We start from the raw sequence: 22,446 nt of genomic DNA, 5'->3' as shown, positions 1-22,446 counted from the left end.
AAAAAGGTAAACATCTAACCAGCTGCCAAGCACATGACTTTTCATTTTTTTACATGTCACATTTTTCACGTATAATTCTCCCTATCGAGCACTTTATATAATTGTTCAGTTCTTGAAGTTTATTTTAATAGTGTTGGACAACATTTATAGAAAACTTCATTTTATTCCTTTTTATTTAAAAGCTCCTTAAAACATCTTATTTTGTATAACACATGCAAAATAAATTTGGGGGAGTTTCTGCCCTTGACACCAGACCCCGACTGTTTTAATGTACACTCCTGCCATTCTGATGTGGTTCCTTCTAAACCAGACACAGAAAAAATCTTCTTTTTTTTAACAATGATGAAGTATATAAAAACATTTCTAAAGTGTTAATCACATTGGTTTTGTGTGTTTTAATTTAGAAACAAAACAAGAATCCTATGAATACCAGCAATCTCTCCTAATAAAGAAATCACTATAGCTGACCAGCTACAGTAGGTGGCCGAGTAATTGCTTCAATGCCTTACATCACATAGTTAATTAGGTACACACATCTGGTACCGGGTTGAACACTCCTTTGCCTACAGAACAGCCTGAATTATTTGGGGCATTCTACAAGATGTCGGAAACGTTCCACAGGGAGGTTGGTCCATGCTGACGCTTTGGCATCACACAGTTGCTCCAGATTGGACAACGGTACATTCATGCTGCGAACAGCCCGTCCCATCTCATCCCAAAGATGTTCCATTGGGTTTAGGTCTGGGGACTGTCCAGGCCACTCGAGTAAACTGAACTCACTGTCATGTTCCAGGCAATGTTTTCCACACCTCAATTGTCCCGTGTTTGTGATTGCGTGCCCACTAGACCTGCTTCTTCTTGTTTTTAGCTGATAGGAGTGGAACCCAGTGTTGTCGTCTGCTGCAATAGCCCATCTGGGACAAGGATCGATGAATTGTGCATTCCTGTTTGTCACACTATTCTCACTTTTGAACTGTACCATTATTTGTCTGTTTGAAGCCCACCTGTTTGCTTGCTTATTCTCGTTCGACCTCTCATCAACTAGCTGTTTTCGCCCACAGGACTGCCACTTGATTTTTTGTTTGCACCATTGTCGATTAACCCTGGACATCGTTGTGTGTTAAAAGCCCAGGAAAGTGGCTGTTTCTGAGGTACTGGATCCGGTGCACCTGGCACTGACAATCATTCGTTTTGGGTCAATCGTTTTGCCCATTGTAACGTTCAATCGAACAGTAACTGAACGCATCGACGCCTGTCTGCCTGCTTCATATACTGTAGCGAGCCATAGCCACGTGACTCACTTTCTGTAGTGGTGTACCTAATTAACTGGCTGCTAAGTGTATATCTACCATTTTATTGGAAAAACAGTGTATTCGGAAAGTATTCAGACCCCTTTACTTTTCCCACATTTTATGTTTCAGCATTATTCTAAAATGTATTACATCGTTTTCCCCCTCATCAATCTACACACAATACCCATAATGACAAAGTAAAAACAGGTTTGTAGAAATTTTTGCTAATTTATAAATAAAATAAAAAACTGAAATATCACATTACATAAGTATTCAGACCCTTTACTCAGTACTTTGTTGAAGCACTTTTGGCAGCAATTACAGAATCAAGTCTTCTTGGGTATGACGCTAAAAGCTTGGCACACCCGAGTTTCCCCCATTCTTTTCTGCAGATCCTCTCAATCACTGTCAGGTTGGATGGGGAGAGTTGCTGCACAGCTATTTTCAGGTCTCTCCAGAGATGTTAGCTCGGGTTCAAGTCTGTGCTTTGGATGGGCCACACAAGGTCATTCAGAGACTTGTCCCGCAGCCACTCCCGAAGCCACTCCTGGCTGTGTGCTTAGGGTTGTTGTCCTGTTGAAAGGTGAACCTTCGCCCCAGTCTAAGATCCTGAGAGTGCTGGAGCAGGTTTTCATCAAGGATCTCTCTGTACTTTGCTCCATTCAGCTTTCCCTTGATCCTGACTAGTCTCCCAGTCCCTGCTGCTGAAAAACATCCCCAAAGCATGATGCTGTCACCACCATGCTTCACTGTGGGGATGGTGTTCTCGGGGTGATGAAAGGTGTTGGGTTTGCGCCAGGCAAAGCGTTTTCCTTGATGGCCAAAAAGCTACATTTTAGACCCATCTGACCAGAGTACCTTCTTCCAAATGTTTGGAGAGTATCCCACATTATTTTTGGCGAACACCAAACGTGCTTGCTCATTTTTTTCTTTCTTTCTGGCCACTCTTCCGTAAAGCCCAGCTCTGTGGAATGTATGGCTTAAAGTGGTCCTATGGACAGATACTCCAATCTCTGCTGTGGAGCTTTCCAGCTCCTTCACGGTTATCTTTGGTCTCTTTGTTGCCTCTCTGATTAATGCCCTCCTTGCCTGGTCCGTGAGTTTTGGTGGGCCGCCTTCTCTTGGCACGTTTGTTGCAGTGCCATATTCTTTTCATTTTTAATAATGGGTTTAGTGATGCTCTGTGGGATGTTCAAAGGTTCGGATATTTTTTCATAACCCAACCCTGATCTGTACTGCTCCACAACTTTGTCCCTGACCTGTTTGGAGAACTCCTGGGTCTTCATGGTGCCGCTTGCTTTGTGGTGCCCCTTGCTTAGTGGTGTTGCAGACTCTGTGGCCTTTCAGAACAACTGTATCTATAATGAGATCATGTGACAGATCATGTGACACTTAGAATGCACACAGGTGGACTTTATTTATGTAATTATGTGACTTCTGAAGGTAATTGCTGGCACCAGATCTTACTTAGGGGCTTCATGGCAAAGAGAGTGAATGCATATGCACGCACCACTTTTCTGTTTAAAAAAATAATAATTTAACAAGTTATTTTTTTAATTTCACTTCACCAATTTGGACTTTTTTGTGTAAGTCCATTTACATGAAATCCAAATAAAAATCTATATTCATATTACAGGTTGTAATGCAACAAAATAGGAAAAACACCAAGGGGGATGAATACCTTTGCAAGGGGCTGAGGGAAGCTGATGGCTGGGATGTGGAATTGGAGACGGTGTGGAGTTGCTGGGCGGGAGATATAATGATGGTCAAAGATAAAAGTACAAAAAATATTTTTCAAGTCAAAATAAAACATGACAAAAAGTAAGTTTGAATGACACTGAGGGTTAGTGTTTTTCTGAGGCTGAGGTTTTTCCTGAGGCTAATGCCGTGCAGGTGTTTGTACACATGCATATACACACAGTCTCAAATGCACACATGTGCACATAGACGGACACACACACTGGTAAATAGTGCCATACATGCACTCAAACATATTCAATTGACCTTGATGTTGTGATTTTTGTTGTCCTTGATGTCTGTTGTTTTTTGCATTGTTGTTTTCCTTTGTATTTCTATATTTTCTCTTTTGTTAATTTTGTTGGTTGTTGGTGCATTGGGTATGGGGAGGCCTTGGGGTGGGGAATGTAAAAACATTTTTTTTTAAAGTACTAGTAATATATCTTTTTAATTCGGGGGTGTGTGTGGGTGGGGGTCTCAGATGGTTGAGGGGCAGCTCTTGGGGAACTGTGGTGGGAGGGATCTTGGAGGGCTGGTGGTTGGGCGGGTGGCTGATCAATACCTGGTTTGGGTCCCAGTTTTTTGACCTTGTGGGAGATCTGTCGACGTGCCCTTGATCAGGGAGTTGACCCTACTTGCTTCTGTGTGTCGCTCTGGATGGGAGTCTAGTCATCTAACAATGTGATGTAGTTGTTAAGCAGCTTCACTGCCGGTATATTGTATTAAACATTCAATAACAAAATGGGGAAAAAATTATAATAAATAAGAGTACCAGTCAACAGTTTGAACACACCTACTGAATCCAGTAATTGTATTTATTTTTACTATTTTATACATTGGAGAATAATAGTGAAGACATCAAAACTATAAAATAACATGGAATCATGTACTAACCAAAAAAGTGTTAAACACATCAATATATATTTTATATTTGAGATTCTTCAAAGTAGCCACCCTTTGCCTTGAAGACAGCTTTGCACACGCTTGGCATTCTCTCAACCAGCTTCATGAGGTAGTCACCTGGAATGCATTTCAATTAACAGATGTTCCTTGTTAAAAGGACATCAGGAAACAGGGGGATGCACTCCCCTATCTACATCGATGGGGCCGCAGCGGAGAAGGTGGAAAGCTTCAAGTTTCTGGGCATACACATCACTGACAAACAGAAATGGACCACCCACACAGACAGTGTGGTGAAGAAAGCGCAACAGAGCCTCTTCAACCTCAGGAGGCTAAAGAAATTTGGCCTGTCACCTAAAACCCTCACAAACTTTTACAGATGCACAATTGAAAGCATCCCATTGGGCTGTATCACCGCCTGGTATGGCAACAGCACCGCTCGCAACTGCAAGGCTCTCCAGAGGTTGGTGCAGTCTGCCCAATGCATCACCGGGGGAAAACTACCTGCCCTCCAGGACACCTACAGCACCCGATGTCACAGGAAGGCCAAAAAGATAATCAAGGACATCAACCACCCGAGCCACTGCCTGTTCAAACCGCTATTATCCAGAAGGCGAGGTCAGTACAGGTGCATCAAAGCTGGGACCAAGAGAAAAAACAGCTTCTATCTCAAGGCCATCAGACTGTTAAACAGCCATCACTAGCACATTAGAGGCTGCTGCCTACACCATGGGACCACGCAGCCGTCATACCGCTCAGGAAGGAGACGCGTTCTGTCTCCTAGAGATTAACGTACTTTGGTGCAAAAAGTGCAAATCAGCCCCAGAACAGCAGCAAAGGACCTTGTGAAGATGCTGGAGGAAACTGTTACAAAAGTATCTATATCCACAGTAAAACGGGTCCTATATCGACATAACCTGAAAGGCCACTCAGCAAGGAAGAAGCCACTGCTCAAAAAATGCCATAAAAAAGCCAGACGCAGTGGTCTAGCATTGCTTCACTGTGCCACCAGAGGCTCTGGGTTCGCGCCCAGGCTCTGTCGCAGCCAGCCGAGACCGGGAGGTCCGTGGGACAACGCACAATTGGCTTAGCGTCGTCCGGGTTAGGGAGGGTTTGGCTGGTAGGGATATCCTTGTCTTATCGCGCACCAGCGACTCCCGTGGCGGGCCGGGTGCAGTGCACACTAACCAGGTCACCAGGTGCACGGTGGTTCCTCCAACACATTGGTGCAGCTGGCTTTTGGATTGGATGCGCTCTGTGTTAAGAAGCAGTGCGGCTTAGTTGGGTTGTGTTTCGGAGGACGCATGGCTTTGTCTCTCCCGAGTCAGTACGGTAGTTGTAGCGATGAGACAATTGGATACCACGAAATTGGGGAGAAAATTGGGTAACATTTAATTTTTAAAAAGTGAAAAGCCAGACTGCGGTTTGCAACAGCACATAGGGACAAAGATTGTACTTTTTGGAGAAATGTCCTCTGGTCTGATGAAACAAACATAGAACTGTTTGGCCATAATGACCATCATTATGTTTGGAGGAGAAAGGGGGAGGCTTACGAGCCAAAAAACACCATCCCAACTGTGAAGCACGGGTCGCGGCATCATGTTGTGGGGGTGCTTTGCTGCAGAAGGGACTGGTGCACTTCACAAAGTAGATGGCATCATGAGGGTGAAAAATTATGTGGATATATTGAAGAAACACTTCAAGACATCAGTAAGGAAGTTAAAGCTTGGTCTCAAATCCGTCTTCCAAATGGACATTGACCCCAAGCATACTTCCAAAGTTGTGGCAAAATGGCTTAAGGACAACAAAGTCAAGATATTGGAGTGGCCATCACAAAGCTCTGACCTCAAACCTATAGATTTGTGGGCAGTACTGAAAAAGCATGTGCGAGCATGACTCAAGTTACACCAGCTCTGTCAGGAGGAAAGGGCCAAAATTCACCCAACTTATTGTGGGAAGCTTGTGGAAGGCTACCGAAAATGTTTGACCCAAATTAAACAATTTAAAGGCAATGCCACCAAATACTAATTGAGTGTATGTAAACTTCTGACCCACTGGGAATGTGATGAAATAACTAAAAGTTTAAATAAATAATTTTCTATACTATTATTTCTGACATTTCACATTCTTAAAATAAAGTGGTGATCCTAATTGACCTAAGACAGGGAATTTTTACTAGGATTAAATGTCAGGAATTGTGGAAAAATGAGTTTAAATATATTTGGCTAACGTGTATGTAAACTTCCGACTTCAACTGTACGTGACTCACCACCTGGATTCGTTCTTATGCAGCAAAATTTGACTTTGTGTTTCTTACATTGGATAAAAGTAGAGACTAAGTGCTACCAAATGGTATATCATACACTGCATTAACTCACTGAGAAAGTGGCCTTTGAATGTTTTGGTATCTAGTGAAGAGCTTTGTCTACACCCATTCAGCATCGTTCACACCCTCTTAAGCTTTAGCCCCGCCCATCTTGTTTTGCTCTCGGAATGCACATTTGACACATTACATTTAACATTTACATTTAAGTCATTTAGCAGACGCTCTTATCCAGAGCGACTTACAAATTGGTGCATTCACCTTATGACATCCAGTGGAACAGTCACTTTACAATAGTGCATCTAAATCTTAAAGGGGGGGGGGGTGAGAAGGATTACTTATCCTATCCTAGGTATTCCTTAAAGAGGTGGGGTTTCAGGTGTCTCCGGAAGGTGGTGATTGACTCCGCTGTCCTGGCGTCGTGAGGGAGTTTGTTCCACCATTGGGGGGCCAGAGCAGCGAACAGTTTTGACTGGGCTGAGCGGGAACTGTACTTCCTGACACTTTGGCCGCTGATTTGTTTACCGATGGATAACATGAAAATAGCCTAACCAATTCTGCTGGCAACAATTTCATTTTTCTTTTTTGCAGACGTTTACTGACACTGGCCATATTCAATGGGTGTTGTACATGTAGCCGGTGCTATACTGCACCGCTGTCACTCTGCGTTGTGTGTGTTTGTTAGAGACTATAAACGTGGACTTTGGAGATCAGGTAGTTTTAATCAAGCAGAATTGACTCTCTGCATCCTGCATCTGCATCCAAAAGGAAATAAAACATTTGTAGAGCACATCTGTTCTGAGAATCGTCGCCTCTTTCGCTCTCAGTGCATCAAAATGATTTTTGGAATACAAAAATTAATACACTCTCTCCTTATTATACATAACATATTTTACATTGATAAAACCACATACCTGCATCCAAAAGGAAATAAAACATTTGTAGAGCACATCTGTTCTGAGAATCGTCGCCTCTTTCTACAACAGATGCACAATAGGAGGGACTGAGATCATTCGAGGAGCTAGCCATCGTTCACACATACAATAGCTGCTAATACCTTAGCTAGCTATTAACCACATGTTGAATTCAGAATGTTGATATCATCCTAAAAAGTACAATTACAAGTGCATCTTAACAATACCATCCACTTATGAGTAACCTCTAAATGTACATCATTATTCATGAACAAAACACTGTGTGTGTATGACTTTGTACTTAAAAGAATCAAACTTTTCTGAAGACAGAAAAAGCGTGCCTACCTCTCAGTGCATCAAAATGATTTGAGCACGAGCACGCTGGGCAAAACGTAAGTACACACTCCCCTTCTCCCAGGATGCAGGCATGCATAATAAATCAACACAACATATTGATATATGAACCTGGTGAAATTCACATAGTACTTTAACATCTGTTACATAAACATGTTACTGTGTTCATTGTTATTTAACTAGCTAACGTTAGCTGGCTCGTTAGCTAGTTAGCGAATGAGCCAGCTAACGTTAGCTAGTTAAATAACAATGAACACAGTGCCAAATCATTACTACCCTGCATGAATACGGCTCTGGGATATGAATAATATCATTAGCTAGGTAGCCAGCAAGCTAACATTAGCTAGCTAGATAACAATACGCTTTAGCTTGAAATTAAACCACTTTGTCAATATCTGAAAATGTACTTACTGTAAGCTACCGCATTTCTGTACATCGCGCTGTAACATAATATTTTCAGGTCAACTGTAATATGAATACAATTGAAAAGCAAGATTTCTCCCCTTTCCAGCAAAATCAATGACGAGACCTTCATGCTGTTCGTCTCTCCAAGATTGAAGAAGGCAATGAGCTCCGTTGGGTCTTTTAAAAATGGCGGCCGGGGAAGCGAAACCTACTGCGTCATACGGAAAGTGGGAAATAAGCTGTGTGGGGAAACTGATTTTTTCACCCAATCAGTCCAATTTATCACCTCTAAAATGTAATTAAAACACTATAAAGAGTTTATATAATGTGTCATTACCTATTTGAAGGTTTGTGTCGAATTTTAAAATCGTGTTTTTAGGGTGGCACTAAAGTTATCTTCAGAAGTAAACACCGGCTGTTGTGGCTTTTGAGAGTCATGATGGCTTGAAGTGATGACGCAAAAAATGAATGCATTCAGTTGGGCAATTAACTAGGTATCCCTCCCATCAACTTTGGAGGGGACAATTACATGACATTTTCTCAATAGCAATTCCTGAGGGGGACACCAAAAGTAGTGCTGTAACACATAGCCTACGTTGTAATATTTTAAATGTATATTGAGGAACCATAATTACTACTACTGGATAATTGATAGGTAGTTAACTGAAGGGTTGTCCCAACTTGTTCAAATGTTTAAATCATTATAATACTACTACTAATAACAGTTATAGCAGTGTTCCTTATCAGTCCAGTATGTAAGCAGGTATTTGTATTTACAACCAGCAACACCAAGAAAGGCCAGTAGGTGGGAATGGTACTGTACACTGTGTATGGGTGCAGTTTTCGTAAATACAATGAACATGGTGCGATCTCATCTAAAATAATCTCCATTGAGAACCATCACAAAGTTGGCCTCCGTATTGAATTGACCTGTTTATTTTACTTTTTCTGATACATTTATATAGTCAATAAATGTGTGTGGCACAATAGCTTAACAAGAACAAACAGCTCAAAATAAGTAGTTCTAAAAGCGAAATAACTACTTCAATGAATAACCCAAATAAATCAACCAAAATACCCTTCAAAAATACTTATTTATTGTTCAGTCAGTGTCTCAACTCTATAAAACAGCAGCTATGGGCAAGTATGTCACAAAGTATGTAATTTTAAATAAAATAACATAAAATAAATAATTAGTAAGTGTATTGTCATGTACTAAAAACTGAAAACTACTGAACAAATATCATACTATACACCAGGGGTTCTTAAACAGGGGTCCGTGGACTCTATTGGGTCCCTGGTGAAATTGGAAGGGGTCCGTGAGATAAAAAAGTGTAATGAACGTATTCAGCACCACAAGGATTCCAGTAACTTTACATATAATATAGAGCGGGTGGAGATCCCTGAGGACCGCTCAAAACCTTGCCTGCCTTGCCTCAAAATATGCAGGGGTTCCAGTACCCACAAAATGTTGAGAACCATTGCTATACACACTACTGAACAAAATAACCAAACATATGTCTGCGGGTTTCAATGGATCCAACAAATTGCTGGCAGATATTTTCGCTCGAGACTGTCCAACCTGTCTTTATGTACATTACAGACAACTGCGCCGTTCAGTCTCTCGTGGCCCATGCTAGCCCGTAGCCAAGTCTTTAAACTGCGGAGTGCACTGAAACTCCTCTCAGACTCACATGAAGACACTGGCAACACAATCAAAATTCTGATCAGCACCTCAACTTGGTCAAACTACCCCTGCACCTCCACTGGAAGCCTCCTGAGGACCTATGCTGCTTCTCCAATGCTGCTACAGGGGTATTTGTTGCGAAAGAGAGGCAACTGCACTGAAAGAGAATCTATGTTCATCTCAGGGTACTGATCTAGAGACTCATCCAACTCCCCCGTGAGAAGCGCTCTTTCCAACTTTTGCAGGATGGTCACCAAGTTGAACCTCCACACCATCCAACACTTGGTGCCCAATAGTGATCCACTGCTTTCCCAGCAAATCGTCTTGGGTGTGTCTCAATGGGTTCAATGGAGTCAATCAATGTTATTGCTTTCATATACAGAGCAAGGTAGCTTTCATCATTTCTCTTGCCCCTAAGAGATGACTGCACACACTCGACTGCAGCCTGCATACCAGAGACAGTCTGAGTTTCCTTCTGCAGTGAAATGTTTAGTCATTCAAGCTCTCCAAGAACAACAGAGGCAAGTGTGAGGCCCAACACAGTCTTGCCTTTGCTGAAGTGCTCAAATAAGCCACTGGCAGTTGAAGCGGTCTTGGATTCAGTTTTTGCCATCTCCTCAAGGCTGCTTAGTACCTGCTCATACTGCCCTAGCACAGCTCTAATAGCAGTATTCCACACAGTCCACCTTGTTGGACATGGGGATTTCAGGGTGGTCAAATGTGCATCTTTGGACGTGGCAATTGATTCAGGCATGCTCTTCAAACATGCTCCCCTGCCTGACTGGCCATGGAGGACACCAAACTGATGGACCCAAGAAAGAGAATCCCAGATCAGTGGGGTGGCTGAGCGGCCAGCCTGTGTAATCAGATTTACACAGTGTGCTCCACAATGCACATAGAGGACTAATGGCTGCTGCCTCCTCACAATTGCTAGTGCACCTGTGTATTTTCCTGCCATGTTTGAGGCACCATCGTAAGCCAGACATGGGCAAAATAAGCCTCAACAACACATCAGTTGCCACTTTCGCAATGCCCTCGCCTGTTGTCTCCGACACCCTGTATAGCCCAATAAACTCCTTGTGAGGGACAAGGTAGTGGTCAACATAACACAGGCAGATACTCTCCTATTCAGCACCATCTTGAGTACCATCAACAATTACTGAAAATTGTACAATCGGAAGAGACCTGATCTCAGCTGCGATGCCTCGAATGACTGTATTGGCCATGATGTTCAGAATTTCATCCTGTGCTTTGGGGCCTGTGTACATTGTGGTACGCTCTGTTAACCACTTCAGTACAATGGGATCATCCTCTTCTGCCCTAAGTTTCAAAAGCTGGTATAACTTCCCACTGTCATCCATGTGGCCTCTAAAGGCTTGTCCCTGTCTTACTACATGCCGCACCAAACTAACAATTTTCATCAAGCAAGGCCTTGCGTCCTCCTGCTGTTTACCCCACACGTTGGATAACTGGGCACTGATTGGATTTAGCTGGTGTGCTTTACAGTTACAAAGTGGCGGTGGGTTTGGCAGTTTTGATGTGCTGTGAATTTTTCAATGGCTTTTCTCCACTTCCTAAATCCTGCACTAATGAAGGCAGCATCCGCTCTTTGGCCAAAAGATGGCTGGCTTGAAAACCCTTGGCTACAGTGAAAACACTCCTTTTATTGATGGAATATAAGGTAGCCAGGGGAAGTCGCGAAACCATCTCTCTTGAAACGTCAACACTCTGTTGGCAAGAGTTTGCGCTTATATAAATTGTGGGTGTGGCTGATATGGTTTTGTGCCATCACTGAGGTAACTGGACAATGCTGTGCCACTGTCCCCTATACTGATGCTGCTGGCAACAAGGTTGACACCTGGTCCTGCCGTGGCTGGGACACTGTCCTCTGAAGTCTCTCTCCGTGGCTCTTCCCTTTCACCACCCTCACTGACACACAGTCTGTCTCCTAGAAAATAAATAAAGTGTTTGCCATACCTACCGGTACCCAAAACTACACAATTAATCACAACAGCAATGCCATTGCCTTAAACAAGTCTTAGTTCAGTCACCAGTTTAAATTGAGAGTGGGGGAATCCATGCAATTTTCCAATTATGTCCCTATTTTAAGTCTAAAAAAAGAGAGAACCTTTCATAATGTTGCCAAACAAAAACTCAACAAACTTACCTGAGACTCCCTGCCTCTGCCTATCTGTCCCCAGCTCTGCTGTCTATGTACCATCTGTTGCCTGCTCTGCCTAATGACATCATTATAAAACATTTCTATTTGCATTTCACTTCTTTCTTATTAACATTTTATCAACTCGTTTTTGAGATATTAGGCTACTAGGGTTCTTACTTTGCGTTTTGGTGTAATGAAAAATACTCTGATGTCCATCTTTTTTCAACCTGGCTGGCTGGCTACACACACACACTGTGCAGGTTATTTACAGTAGGAGATGGACTTTATCATCTATTATCTTCTATCATTCTATATGTGCTTCGATCTAACAGGTAGCTAGCTAGTCATCTAACAAATGTGAAGCGGATTACAGTGACAAGGATTGACAGCTGTACGAGTTCACCATTTACACAATGTATGCTGCAACCTTTTGTAATTTTCATATAGTTTATGTTTTATATTGGCTGGCTTCCAACAACAACTGAACCATTTGCAGAGCTAACGAGCACAAATTCCGTTTCTGTGGCGTTTGCTATAATCTTTGCTATCGTCAGTTTACTCCAAGATCGGCACACAAGTCCCCTAGCCGACAATTTAGCTTTTGCAACGAGACCATTAAAGATATTTAAGACGATGGTAGAAGAGAGTGTAGTTCTGTTCAGTTTGGAATTCAATTTATCGCTAACCTTATCACAGGGACTTCAAAAGCACTACAGCTGCATGCTGATCTTGGAATTAACTGACGACAGCAAAGATTCCATCTTTGACGACGCCACATGCATGGAATAGGTACTAGCTAGCTTGCTACCTAATGTTTGCTTCAGTTTGCTCGCTAGCTCTGCAAATTCTGCTATTGTGTGTGTGTGTGAACCCTGCCAACATAAAACAAAATCGCTATGGTGCAATTGACTGGATTAACCTCACGTTAGTTACGTGCATTGAGTGCCTTTCAGAAGGTAGACACGAACCCTCTGTCACCTTGCCAGCTAAGGAACACTACATTGCATTGCTAGCTTCTCTCATTGACTCAAATTCAAATAGCTGCAAACACTGGTTGATGTTACTGTAGGTAGCTAGTAAACATCAGCTAACCACTAGCTAACAGAGAGTGACCTGTAATTTAAAGCAGCAGAAATGAAGACTGGCGACGGTTCTAAATGTGTTTTCTTGTATTGAGTGGTAGAAGTAAAGAAATGTCTAACATATCCTTGGTTTGAACTACTTACTGGAGGTCAGCCACCAATGACAGACTCTGTCAGATTCCCACACATGCACAGTACCTGCATCATATGCCACTGTTGAGGGCTGGGGGGGTGGCAGGAAGTGGATCAAACCATTGTGAGGCAAAGGGCGGGGGGTCGCAATCTTTTAAAACTTAAAAACGCGCTATTAAGTGTCTATAATCAGCACAAGTGCTTTCATTATTATTATAATATTATTGAAATGACATAGTTATGTTTACAGTGATATATTCGGGGGGACAAATCATATTTTTCCCAGGATGGGGGGGGTCGTGTCCCTGGGATTTCCGGCTATGGTCGGAGGATCCATTTTTTTTTAAAAATTCTCCAAAACTATCGGGCCATTACCATGTCATACAACGCTTGAATAGAAATGTAGTTCACACCGCAGATTGTGAGGCCAACACAGTCGCTACAGTCCCATTCGTTTTCATTGCAGCCTTGTTTGATTGCCGCGGTTGTGCAAATGTGTATGTAATGGGGTTAGCCAACAGTAGCAAGCTAATGCTAGACTATCTTACCTGTATACATCATCATGCATGATGGATGCGTCTCCCTGTCAGGAATGCCATACCACGGTTACCCTTAGTTGTAGCTATCATACTCTAATTCCACTGATTTCAAAACTTGATCCTCCAGAAAGTGGACAGCAACACTTATGCAGCTCCACTACAAAATGCATAAAAAAAGCTGCGTTTGACAGGATTACCAGCACAGACTGTCGAGTTCAAATAGACAGAAAGAAGCCTTCTATATGGCTCGGCATGTCCAGCCCACTCATTATCTCAACCAATCATGGCTCGTGGGAAGGTTGCTGACTTTTTCTGTGGCTTAACCAACAATGCTCTTAATTTAACAATTTTATTCGTATTTACAGATGGCATAGAAGTTGGTTACTAAGGCACATGAAAGTTTGCATGTTCGAGAAAGCATTTCTGTTTTAAACGGCTCTCCTGTGAAGTCGTGACTTGCGACATACGACTAGTTTCCTGAATCGGGTCAAATATGTGGGAACTCCTTCAAGACTGTTGGAAAAGAATTCCAGGTGAAGCTGGTTGAGAGAATACCAAGCGTGTACAAAGCTGTCATCAAGGCAAAGGGTGGCTACTTTGAATAATCTCAAATATGAAATCAATTTTAATTTGTTTAACACTTTTTTGGTTACTACATGATTCCATATGTGTTATTTCATAGTTTTGATGTCTTCACTATTATCTCAAAATTAGAAAACAGTACAAATAAAGAAAACCTTTGAATGAGTAGGTGTGTCCAAACTTTTGACTAGTACTGTATATCAGGTCAAATAGGGGGAACACTTCAGTTGAGAAACCTTCATAGCACCTACAATAGCTATACATAACACCTGAGATAGACAGACGCCGACATTCATAAACATCACAGAGAACACCTGGTTGAACCTCTACTGACTATCAGACTGTCTCCCGTCAACTGTAGTGTCCCCCCTATTTAACCAGAGACCTGTTATGCACTGTGTTTCCTTTAAAACAGGAAGAGTCCTGTCCTGTCTCCCAGTATTAGGAGGACGCTGAAGCTTGTGCATCACAAAGAGGCTGGCTGTGGGGGGTGCAGTCTGTTAACCCCCTGGGTCAGACCCTGGGTATTACTGGGCCACGGTAGGAGTTCTGGGTGATGGAGCCTTTATCTGTTGCTTCACAACACCCGAACCAGCAGAATGGGTGAGCTCACAGAAGCCTCTTGGGATTTCACCTGAGTGGGAGGAAGAGGCAAAAGGATCAGCATACTTATATTTCATGTTATTATGTAATGTCATGACTTATGCTATGCTGAGTCATTGCGCTATCTGAAGACAATGAAAACCCTCCATTAAAGATTTTTAACAAAAATTACCCAAATAAATGCACATACTTATTTATTTCCTAACCAGTGTAATATTAATACACTCATACTTAGACACTAGCTAATTAAATTAGGGTAACTTAAATCTGCTGATGGTAGGCCTACAACAAGTATGATCCCAATAAGGAGGTGTTAGAAGATGTTATCTGTACAATGGTATTACAAAAAAACATGAACTAAGTGAGAGTCAAAGAGGGGATCATGTACTACTGTTTAATGCCAGTAGGGGGCGTTCTACTGTTAAAGGATAGTGTTAGAGGTCTTCGCGGGTTCTGAAATGGACCTGGAGCTTTACCACCCGGACCCGAGGACAACTACACCGGTTTTGTATATAGATCTGGTCGGATCCAGACTCGATCTGACCTGAGTGAGGGAAGCAGCAGAAAATGTATTTTTTGAGCTACTTTACTAACCAGAGCTGATAAAGCGCAAGAGGAGGGAGAGAGGTGCCACTCTAGCAGGCAGGGAGGGGCTGTACTGTGAGCGATTGAAACAGGGAGGAGGGAGCGAGAGATGAGACAGCAACCAACCAAGCCGACTTACACTATAGTAGACCAATAACCTTACCTATGGCAATTATTGATCATACAATATGATTACGTTGTACCTGATTTGACAAAACCAACCCGCGAGAAGCTAGTTAAACTAGCTAATGTTAGCTAGCTAGGCTAACAGGCTGCAGTGCACACATTTTCTAATCGTACAGTTAAAAATAACAACAACTCCATTCAGAATATTAAGTAGACCCTACTTGTTGGCTCTTGGTCGTTGTAGCCTATCCTTCTCCTTTCACTTTAAATTCTGTCATTGTAATTCCATCTTCCATTGATTATATGTCTCCTAACCTTTGCCACACACAGAGTGAGCTCTATGACTGTAGCCTATTGCCGCATTGATGACTCATGCGGCAATAGGCCGTCTCTCTCTCTCTCTCTCTCTCTCTCTCTCTCTCTCTCTCTCTCTCTCTCTCTCTCTCTCTCTCTCTCTCTCCCTCCCTCCCTCTCTCTCTCTCTCTCTCTCTCTGTCTCTCTCTCTCTCTCTCTCTCTCTCTCTCTCTCTCTCTCTCTCTCTCTCTCTCTCTCTCTCTCTCTCTCTCTCTCTCTCTCTCTCTCTCTCCTTTTCTCTCTCTCTCTCTCCCTCTCTCTCTCTCTCTCTCTCTACTGCAGCAGTCAAGTTCAGATCTATAGCCCATTCCAGACAAGTCAGTTAAAACCCGAGACCCGTGACATTATTTACAATTCTGGATCTGGACCCACTCGGGTCCCAGATCAGGTCTCGGGTATTCGGGTACAGGTGGATCCATGAAGACCTCTAGACGGTGGTTAAAGGCAGGGTGGATTACAGGAAGCTGATACAGGCACACTGACACGCACGGCAAGCCAGGAAGCAGTACCTTTACCAACCCAGGGACAGGAGGAAGAGGACGAAGAGGAGGAGGAAGGGGGGGAGTAGTGGAGGACATTCTCTGCGAAATAAGCCAGACCCTGTAAAAAGAGTGAGCTCACCTCTAAATTTCTCCGTGCCTTCTTCAAGACATCCTTTGTTGTCGACACTGTAAACAACCAGAAACAAAACAATTCTGATTCATCTGTGACTGTCGCCCATCACTTCAGCACACACACATGCAAACACAAACGCCACACTAAGTCATATCACTGAGCCATTACAGAGTCTGCGCTGAGGGGCAGACGATGATGAAGGACATTCAATTATGAAGAGACAGAGAGAGAGAAAGAAAGAGTTGGAGAGAGATGAGTCGGTCCACGACAGAGGGAGAAGGCAGTGAAAGAGAAAGAAAGAGAAAGAACGGGTGTGCGAGAGAGAGGAATGAGGGGGGAGAAATGATGAACAAAGGAATAAACAAACAGGAAGATACGTAACTGTGCATATGAGGCGGACAATATGAAAAGAATAGGATAAGACGAGAGGGGGAGAGAAAGAAGAAAACAGAGGAGGGGAGGGGAGAGGTAAAGTGGTGAATAGTGGGGGAAGAGAACACGAGTAACTGAGACGAGAGAAGTGAGAGTCACTCACGTTGGCTGACGATGAAGTGTTCCATGCTGTCTTTGGTGCGGTTGGAGCTCTTCAGGGTCTCCATGGCGTCCCGTAGAGCCTCCTCCTGCTGTGAAATCCGCTGACGGAGCGTGTGGACCTCATCCTTTAGAGACAGCTCCTAGACACACACAGATTGTCAAAAAAAAAACACACAAACGTCACATTTCAAACATGTACACACACCTGTAAAGAGCAGTGAGGTTACACTGATTGCACCTGGAGTGACGTGACAAATGTATAAACAAAGTCACCACTAAAGCACACAAACTCTAAACAATGATCAGTAACTTCACACACGTAACACGCTAACAGAGAAAGCAAATCCCCTTAACGTAACCCTTTGCATACGAACATAAAGAGTGGACAGTGTCTCTGTATGTCACGCACATGAAGGCATTATGAATGCTTTATGAATACTTTATAAAGAGTATGTGTTTCTGACCTTGGTGCTCTGAGGGTACCCCTCACAACTGGGCAGGGCTGCCCTCCAGAACATTCTGAGCAAGGAGTTGGCTTCCTCAAGGATCTGCCGCAGGGTCTTAGTGCTGGTCAGCAGTCTACTCGCGAAGCCAGGATCCGCAGGCTGACACACAGAGAAAGATACATGCACAGGGACAGACTAAACAAATCTAACTAAAACACAGGATAACAATACAAAAGTGTGACATATTTTCAGTTTAACTGGCTATAGTTTGTTGAATTTCAACCAATGATCTAAAAGTTACTCTCGGGATCATTTAACTCCTCTGTAAAATGTCTGCTGCTCCTCTAACCTCTAAAGGACCCCTGACCTCTCACCTTATCCAGGCTGAGCTCCAGGAGAGCGTGGTTGGCAGTGGCCTGGAGGGCAGCCTCCATCTTGCCGATGAGGACGTGTCCCTCCAGCATCTGCTGCTGTAGGGCATGGAAGTCATCAACATGCCCTACAGCATGGCGGCCATTACGGTTTGTAAAAGAGCCGTCTGGGGCTTGGCCCTCCAGAGAAGAGTCAGTCTCCTGGGGATCCAGTGTGGGGGAGAGAGGGGAAGCTGGGCTGAAGAGTCCAGTCTCTCGGGCAGGGGGAGAGAGAGCAGGGTCTGTGAGGAGGAGACGAAGAGTGGAGAATCAGTGTTAGAGTTGGGGTAAATCTCAAATGGCATGGTGCCCTATTCCTTATTTAGTGCACTACTACTTAGGCTCTGGGCAAAAGTAGTGCACTACATAGGCAGGAATAGGGTGCAATCGGACAGTTTGTTGTTAAGTGCCAATAAGTGTGGTAGAATATGTGGTAACAATGGTAACCGTATCCCAGAATGCATGCAGCGTCGCACTCCCTCGCTCTCACCGTGGAAGAGCTGTCTCTTCGCTGCAGGAGGGCATTTCGCAGAGGTCAACTGCTGCCCCAGCTGAACATGCAGGTCCCTGGGGTCAAAGGGCGCAGACTCCCCTGAGTGTGACCCCTCACCTGTATGTGTATTCTTGGTGACGCCACACACTCTGTGGTACATCTGGAGCTTATACTGTAGAGAGTGGATAAGGCCACGGCTCTCACACACCTGCTGCTCAAAGACATTCACCTCGTGCTGCAATCTGGGGACGCACACATACACAGTTATAAACACACACACACACACACACACACACACACACACACACACACACACACACACACACACACACACACACACACACACACACACACACACACACACACACACACACACACACACACACACACACACACACACACACACACACACACTCACCCCTCCTACCTTTTGATGGCCTCCTGGTTGTTCTGCCTGTCCTGTTTCAGCTGGGTGTTCTCCAGAGTCTGAGCCTTTGTCTGCTTCTGCAGTTTCCTGCCCAGCTCTGCCCACCGCTCGGTCTCTAACTCTGCCTCCTTCACACGGGCACGCCCCAACAGCAACGCCTCCCGCAGTTGTTCCGCCTCCTTACTGCTATCTAGGGGGAGGGTACAGAGGAACTCAGATACCAAGACAGAAATTACAAGGAATAATATGGTATAATGAGGCATAACACTCAATGTTTAGCATTCTTCTCTCATTGAGGGAACTTTAAAAAAAAAAAACGTTTTATTGTTGCATTTCCTTTAAAAACAGCTAATTTTTTGTACGTCATTTTATACATATGCATAAAAGCACAAAACATGGCATTTGAATATTACATTTAAATTTGTTAAAAAGTACATGTTGCTTATTTAAAAACAATAGAATCAACCATGAATAAAAGTAATTTTTCTTGTAAAAATATAAAATTCTGTAAAAGCCATTTAAAATGTGTACAAATTATTTAACAAAGGTAAAACATTTTTAAGACATGAAAACATGTTAAACAGTCATTTTGTTAAAAGGCTGTCTTCGGTTCTTTGTACAGGAACGGGATGAGTCCTTATCAGATCCCTCCCCTAGGCGCATCGCCATAGGCGCTGCAGCTCTGTCAGGCCGTGGCCGCCGGAACCTGGGGACTCGATTAATGCCCCGGTTTAACCGGGTTAGCATTGACTGCATTCGTGAATCACACTCTCCAGAAAAAAAGGGTACGGTTAGGGTACAGTATTGTTCCCAGGGGTAAAAAAAATATTGAAATAAAATACACATAATGTACCTTCAGAGGTAGACATAATGTATAATCTCACATGGTACTGTTCGGTACCTTTATAGGGTACATGGGCAGAGACTGGTAATCTAATATAACGGTACATATTTTGAATATAAAGATACAATCATCACGCTCTGAAAAACCATGCCCATCATTATCATATTTCCCAGCATGCTCTATTGCTGGTAGATTTTTAAAATGGTTTGTTTGTGTGTTTTGCATGCATATTGATTGATTATTGTTACACAAAGATAAATAAAACATTTCTAAACTAATCCAATGTGTTAGTAGATGGACTTATTGAACCCGTAACTGAGATGGTTGTTCCCGTTTAGTTAGTCTAATCTAAAATCAGCAACAACAAAACAAAGATAATGTCCCTTTTTCAGGACCCTGTCTTTCAAAGATAATTAGTAAAAATCAAAATAACCTCACAGACCTTCATTGTAAAGGGTTTAAACACAGTTTCCCATGCTTGTTCAATGAACTAGAAACAATTCATGAACATGCACCTGTGGAACGGTCGTTAAGACACTAACAGCTTACAGACGTCGTAGGCAATTAAGGTCCCAGTTATGAAAACTTAGGACACTAAAGAGGGCTTTCTACTGACTCTGAAAAACACCAAAAGAAAGATGCCCAGGGTCCCTGCTCATCTGAGTGAACGTGCCTTAGGCATGCTGCAAAGAGGCATGAGGACTGCAGATGTAGCCAGGGCAATAAATTGCAATGTCCGTAATGTGAGATGCCTAAGACAGCGCTACAGGGTGACAGGACGAACAGCTGATCGTCCTCGCAGTGGCAGACCATGTGTAACAACACCTGCACAGGATCGGTACATCTGAACATTACAACTGCGGGACAGGTACAGGATGGCAACAACAACTGCCTGAGTTACACCAGGAATGCACAATCCCTCCATCAGTGCTCAGACTGTCCGCAATAGGCTGAGAGAGGCTGGACTGAGGGCTTGTAGGCCTGTTGTAAGGTAGGTCCTCACCAGACATCCCCGGTAACAACGTCGCCTATGGGCACAAACCCATCATCGCTGGACCAGACAAGACTGGCAAAAAGTGCTCTTCACTGAAGAGTTGCGGTTTTGTCTCACCAAGGGTGATGGTCGGATTTGCGTTTATCGTTGAAGGAATGAGCGTTACACTTGAGGCCTGTACTCTGGAGCGGGATCGATTTGGAGGTGGAGGGTGCATCATGGTCTGGGGAGGTGTGTCACAGCATCATCGGACTGAGCTTGTTGTCATTGCAGGCAATCTCAACGCTGTGCATTACAGGCAAGACATCCTCCTCCCTCATGTGGTACCCTTCCTGCAGTGTCAGTGTTCTGCCAAGCCAGCGAAGAGCCCAGATCTCAATCCCATTGAGCACGTCTGCGACCTGTTGGATCGGAGGGTGAGGACTAGGGCCATTCCCCCCAGAAATGTCTGGGAACTTGCAGGTGCCTTGGTAGAAGAGTGGGTTAACATCTCACAGCAAGAACTGGCAAATCTGGTGCAGTCCATGAGGAGGAGATGCACTGCCGTACTTAATGCACCTGGTGACTGTTACTTTTGATTTTGACCCCCCTTTGTTCAGGGACACATTATTCCATTTCTGTTAGTCACATGTCTGTTGAACCTGTTCAGTTTATGTCTCAGTTGTTGAATTTGTGAAAATCATACAAATATTTACACATGTTAAATTTGCTGGAAAAAAATGCAGTTGACAGTGAGAGGATGTTTTTTTGCTGAGTTTGTCATTTTTTTCCCTACCGTGTCAATCATTTTCAATACAGGTTACAGATGATTTAAAGTTCGATTTCTTCTAACTGGCCGAATTCCAATAGGAATTACATATGTGGCTATCATAAAGTGACTTGGCCGATGTGGCCTGCAAACCAGGAGTTCCAGACCACACTGTGTTGGGATAAACATAGGCTGTCAAAGGCCTCACGATATATATAATATATTGTCATAAATACTTTAATTTCAGTGATAAAATATTCACTTAGGCTCTCACTTGGTGAAGGCTACAAGACAAAAATGACCCTAAACAGGCAAATGTGTACCTTTTTCAAAATGAACGCATTTCTAATTGTACTATTTTGTACCCTAAGGTACACTCAAATCAAATCAAATTGTATTTGTCACGAGCCGAATACAACAGGTACACTCACTTACGAGCCCTTAACCAACAATGCAGTTCAAGAAAAAGAGTTAAGAAAACATTTACAAAATAAACTAAAGTAAAAAAAAATGTAAAAGTTATACAATAAAATAACAATAACGAGGCTATATACAGGGGGTACCGGTACCGAGTCAATGTGCGGGGGTACAGGTTAGTCGAGGTAATTTGTACATGTAGGTAGGGGTAAAGTCACTCTGCACAGATAAACAGTCAGTAGCTGCAGTGTAAGAACAAAGGGGAGGGGGGTGTCAATGTAAATAATCCAGGAGGCCATTTGATTAGTTGTTCAGCATGTAATCCCTCTCACCCCCCCCCCTTTAAGATTTAGATGCACTATTGTAAAGTGACTGTTCCACTGGATGTCATAAGGTGAATGCACCAATTTATAAGTCGCTCTGGATAAGAGCGTCTGCTAAATGACTTAATTGTAAATGTAAATGTTATGGCATGTAGATAGAAGCTGTTAATGAGCCTTTGGACCAAGACTTCGCATTCCTTCGCTATGCGATAGCAGAGAGAACAGTCTATGACTTTTTTTTTTGGGGGGGGGGCTTTTTCTGACACCACTTAGTATATACAGTTGAAGTAAGAAGTTTAGATACACTTAGGTTGAAGTCATTAAAACTAATTTTTCAACCACTCCACAAATGTCTTGTTAACAAACTAGAGTTTTGGCAAGTTGGTTCTACTTTGTGCATGACGTAAGTCATCTTTCCA

The 22,446-nt window shown here is 43.2% G+C and overlaps 1 protein-coding gene across 7 annotated transcripts in view; it reads right to left on the bottom strand.

The window, feature by feature from the left end:
- Positions 1-14,126: 14,126 nt before the first annotated feature.
- LOC124038005 (myomegalin-like) overlaps positions 14,127-22,446 on the bottom strand; it is a 149,162-nt gene continuing 140,842 nt past the window's right edge. For 5 of the 7 annotated variants that reach the window (XM_046353350.1, XM_046353353.1, XM_046353352.1 and 2 more), the window contains 7 exons: positions 18,702-18,891; positions 18,272-18,516; positions 17,746-18,023; positions 17,390-17,530; positions 16,927-17,065; positions 16,398-16,444; positions 14,185-14,742 (listed from right to left, as the gene is read on the bottom strand). In XM_046353350.1, the coding sequence (XP_046209306.1) occupies positions 14,686-14,742; positions 16,398-16,444; positions 16,927-17,065; positions 17,390-17,530; positions 17,746-18,023; positions 18,272-18,516; positions 18,702-18,891 (1,097 nt within the window). In that variant the 3' untranslated portion in view covers positions 14,185-14,685. Of the gene's footprint in view, positions 14,743-16,397; positions 16,445-16,926; positions 17,066-17,389; positions 17,531-17,745; positions 18,024-18,271; positions 18,517-18,701; positions 18,892-22,446 lie in introns of all 7 variants that reach the window. The other 2 variants (XM_046353349.1, XM_046353354.1) reach the window with 2 other exon arrangements.

The sequence above is a fragment of the Oncorhynchus gorbuscha genome, linkage group LG06 (assembly GCF_021184085.1).
Source record: "Oncorhynchus gorbuscha isolate QuinsamMale2020 ecotype Even-year linkage group LG06, OgorEven_v1.0, whole genome shotgun sequence".
In the NCBI taxonomy this organism is placed as follows: Eukaryota; Metazoa; Chordata; class Actinopteri; order Salmoniformes; family Salmonidae; genus Oncorhynchus; species Oncorhynchus gorbuscha.
Note: the sequence above shows the minus strand (reverse complement) of the source record. Positions and strands in the feature narration are given on the sequence as shown.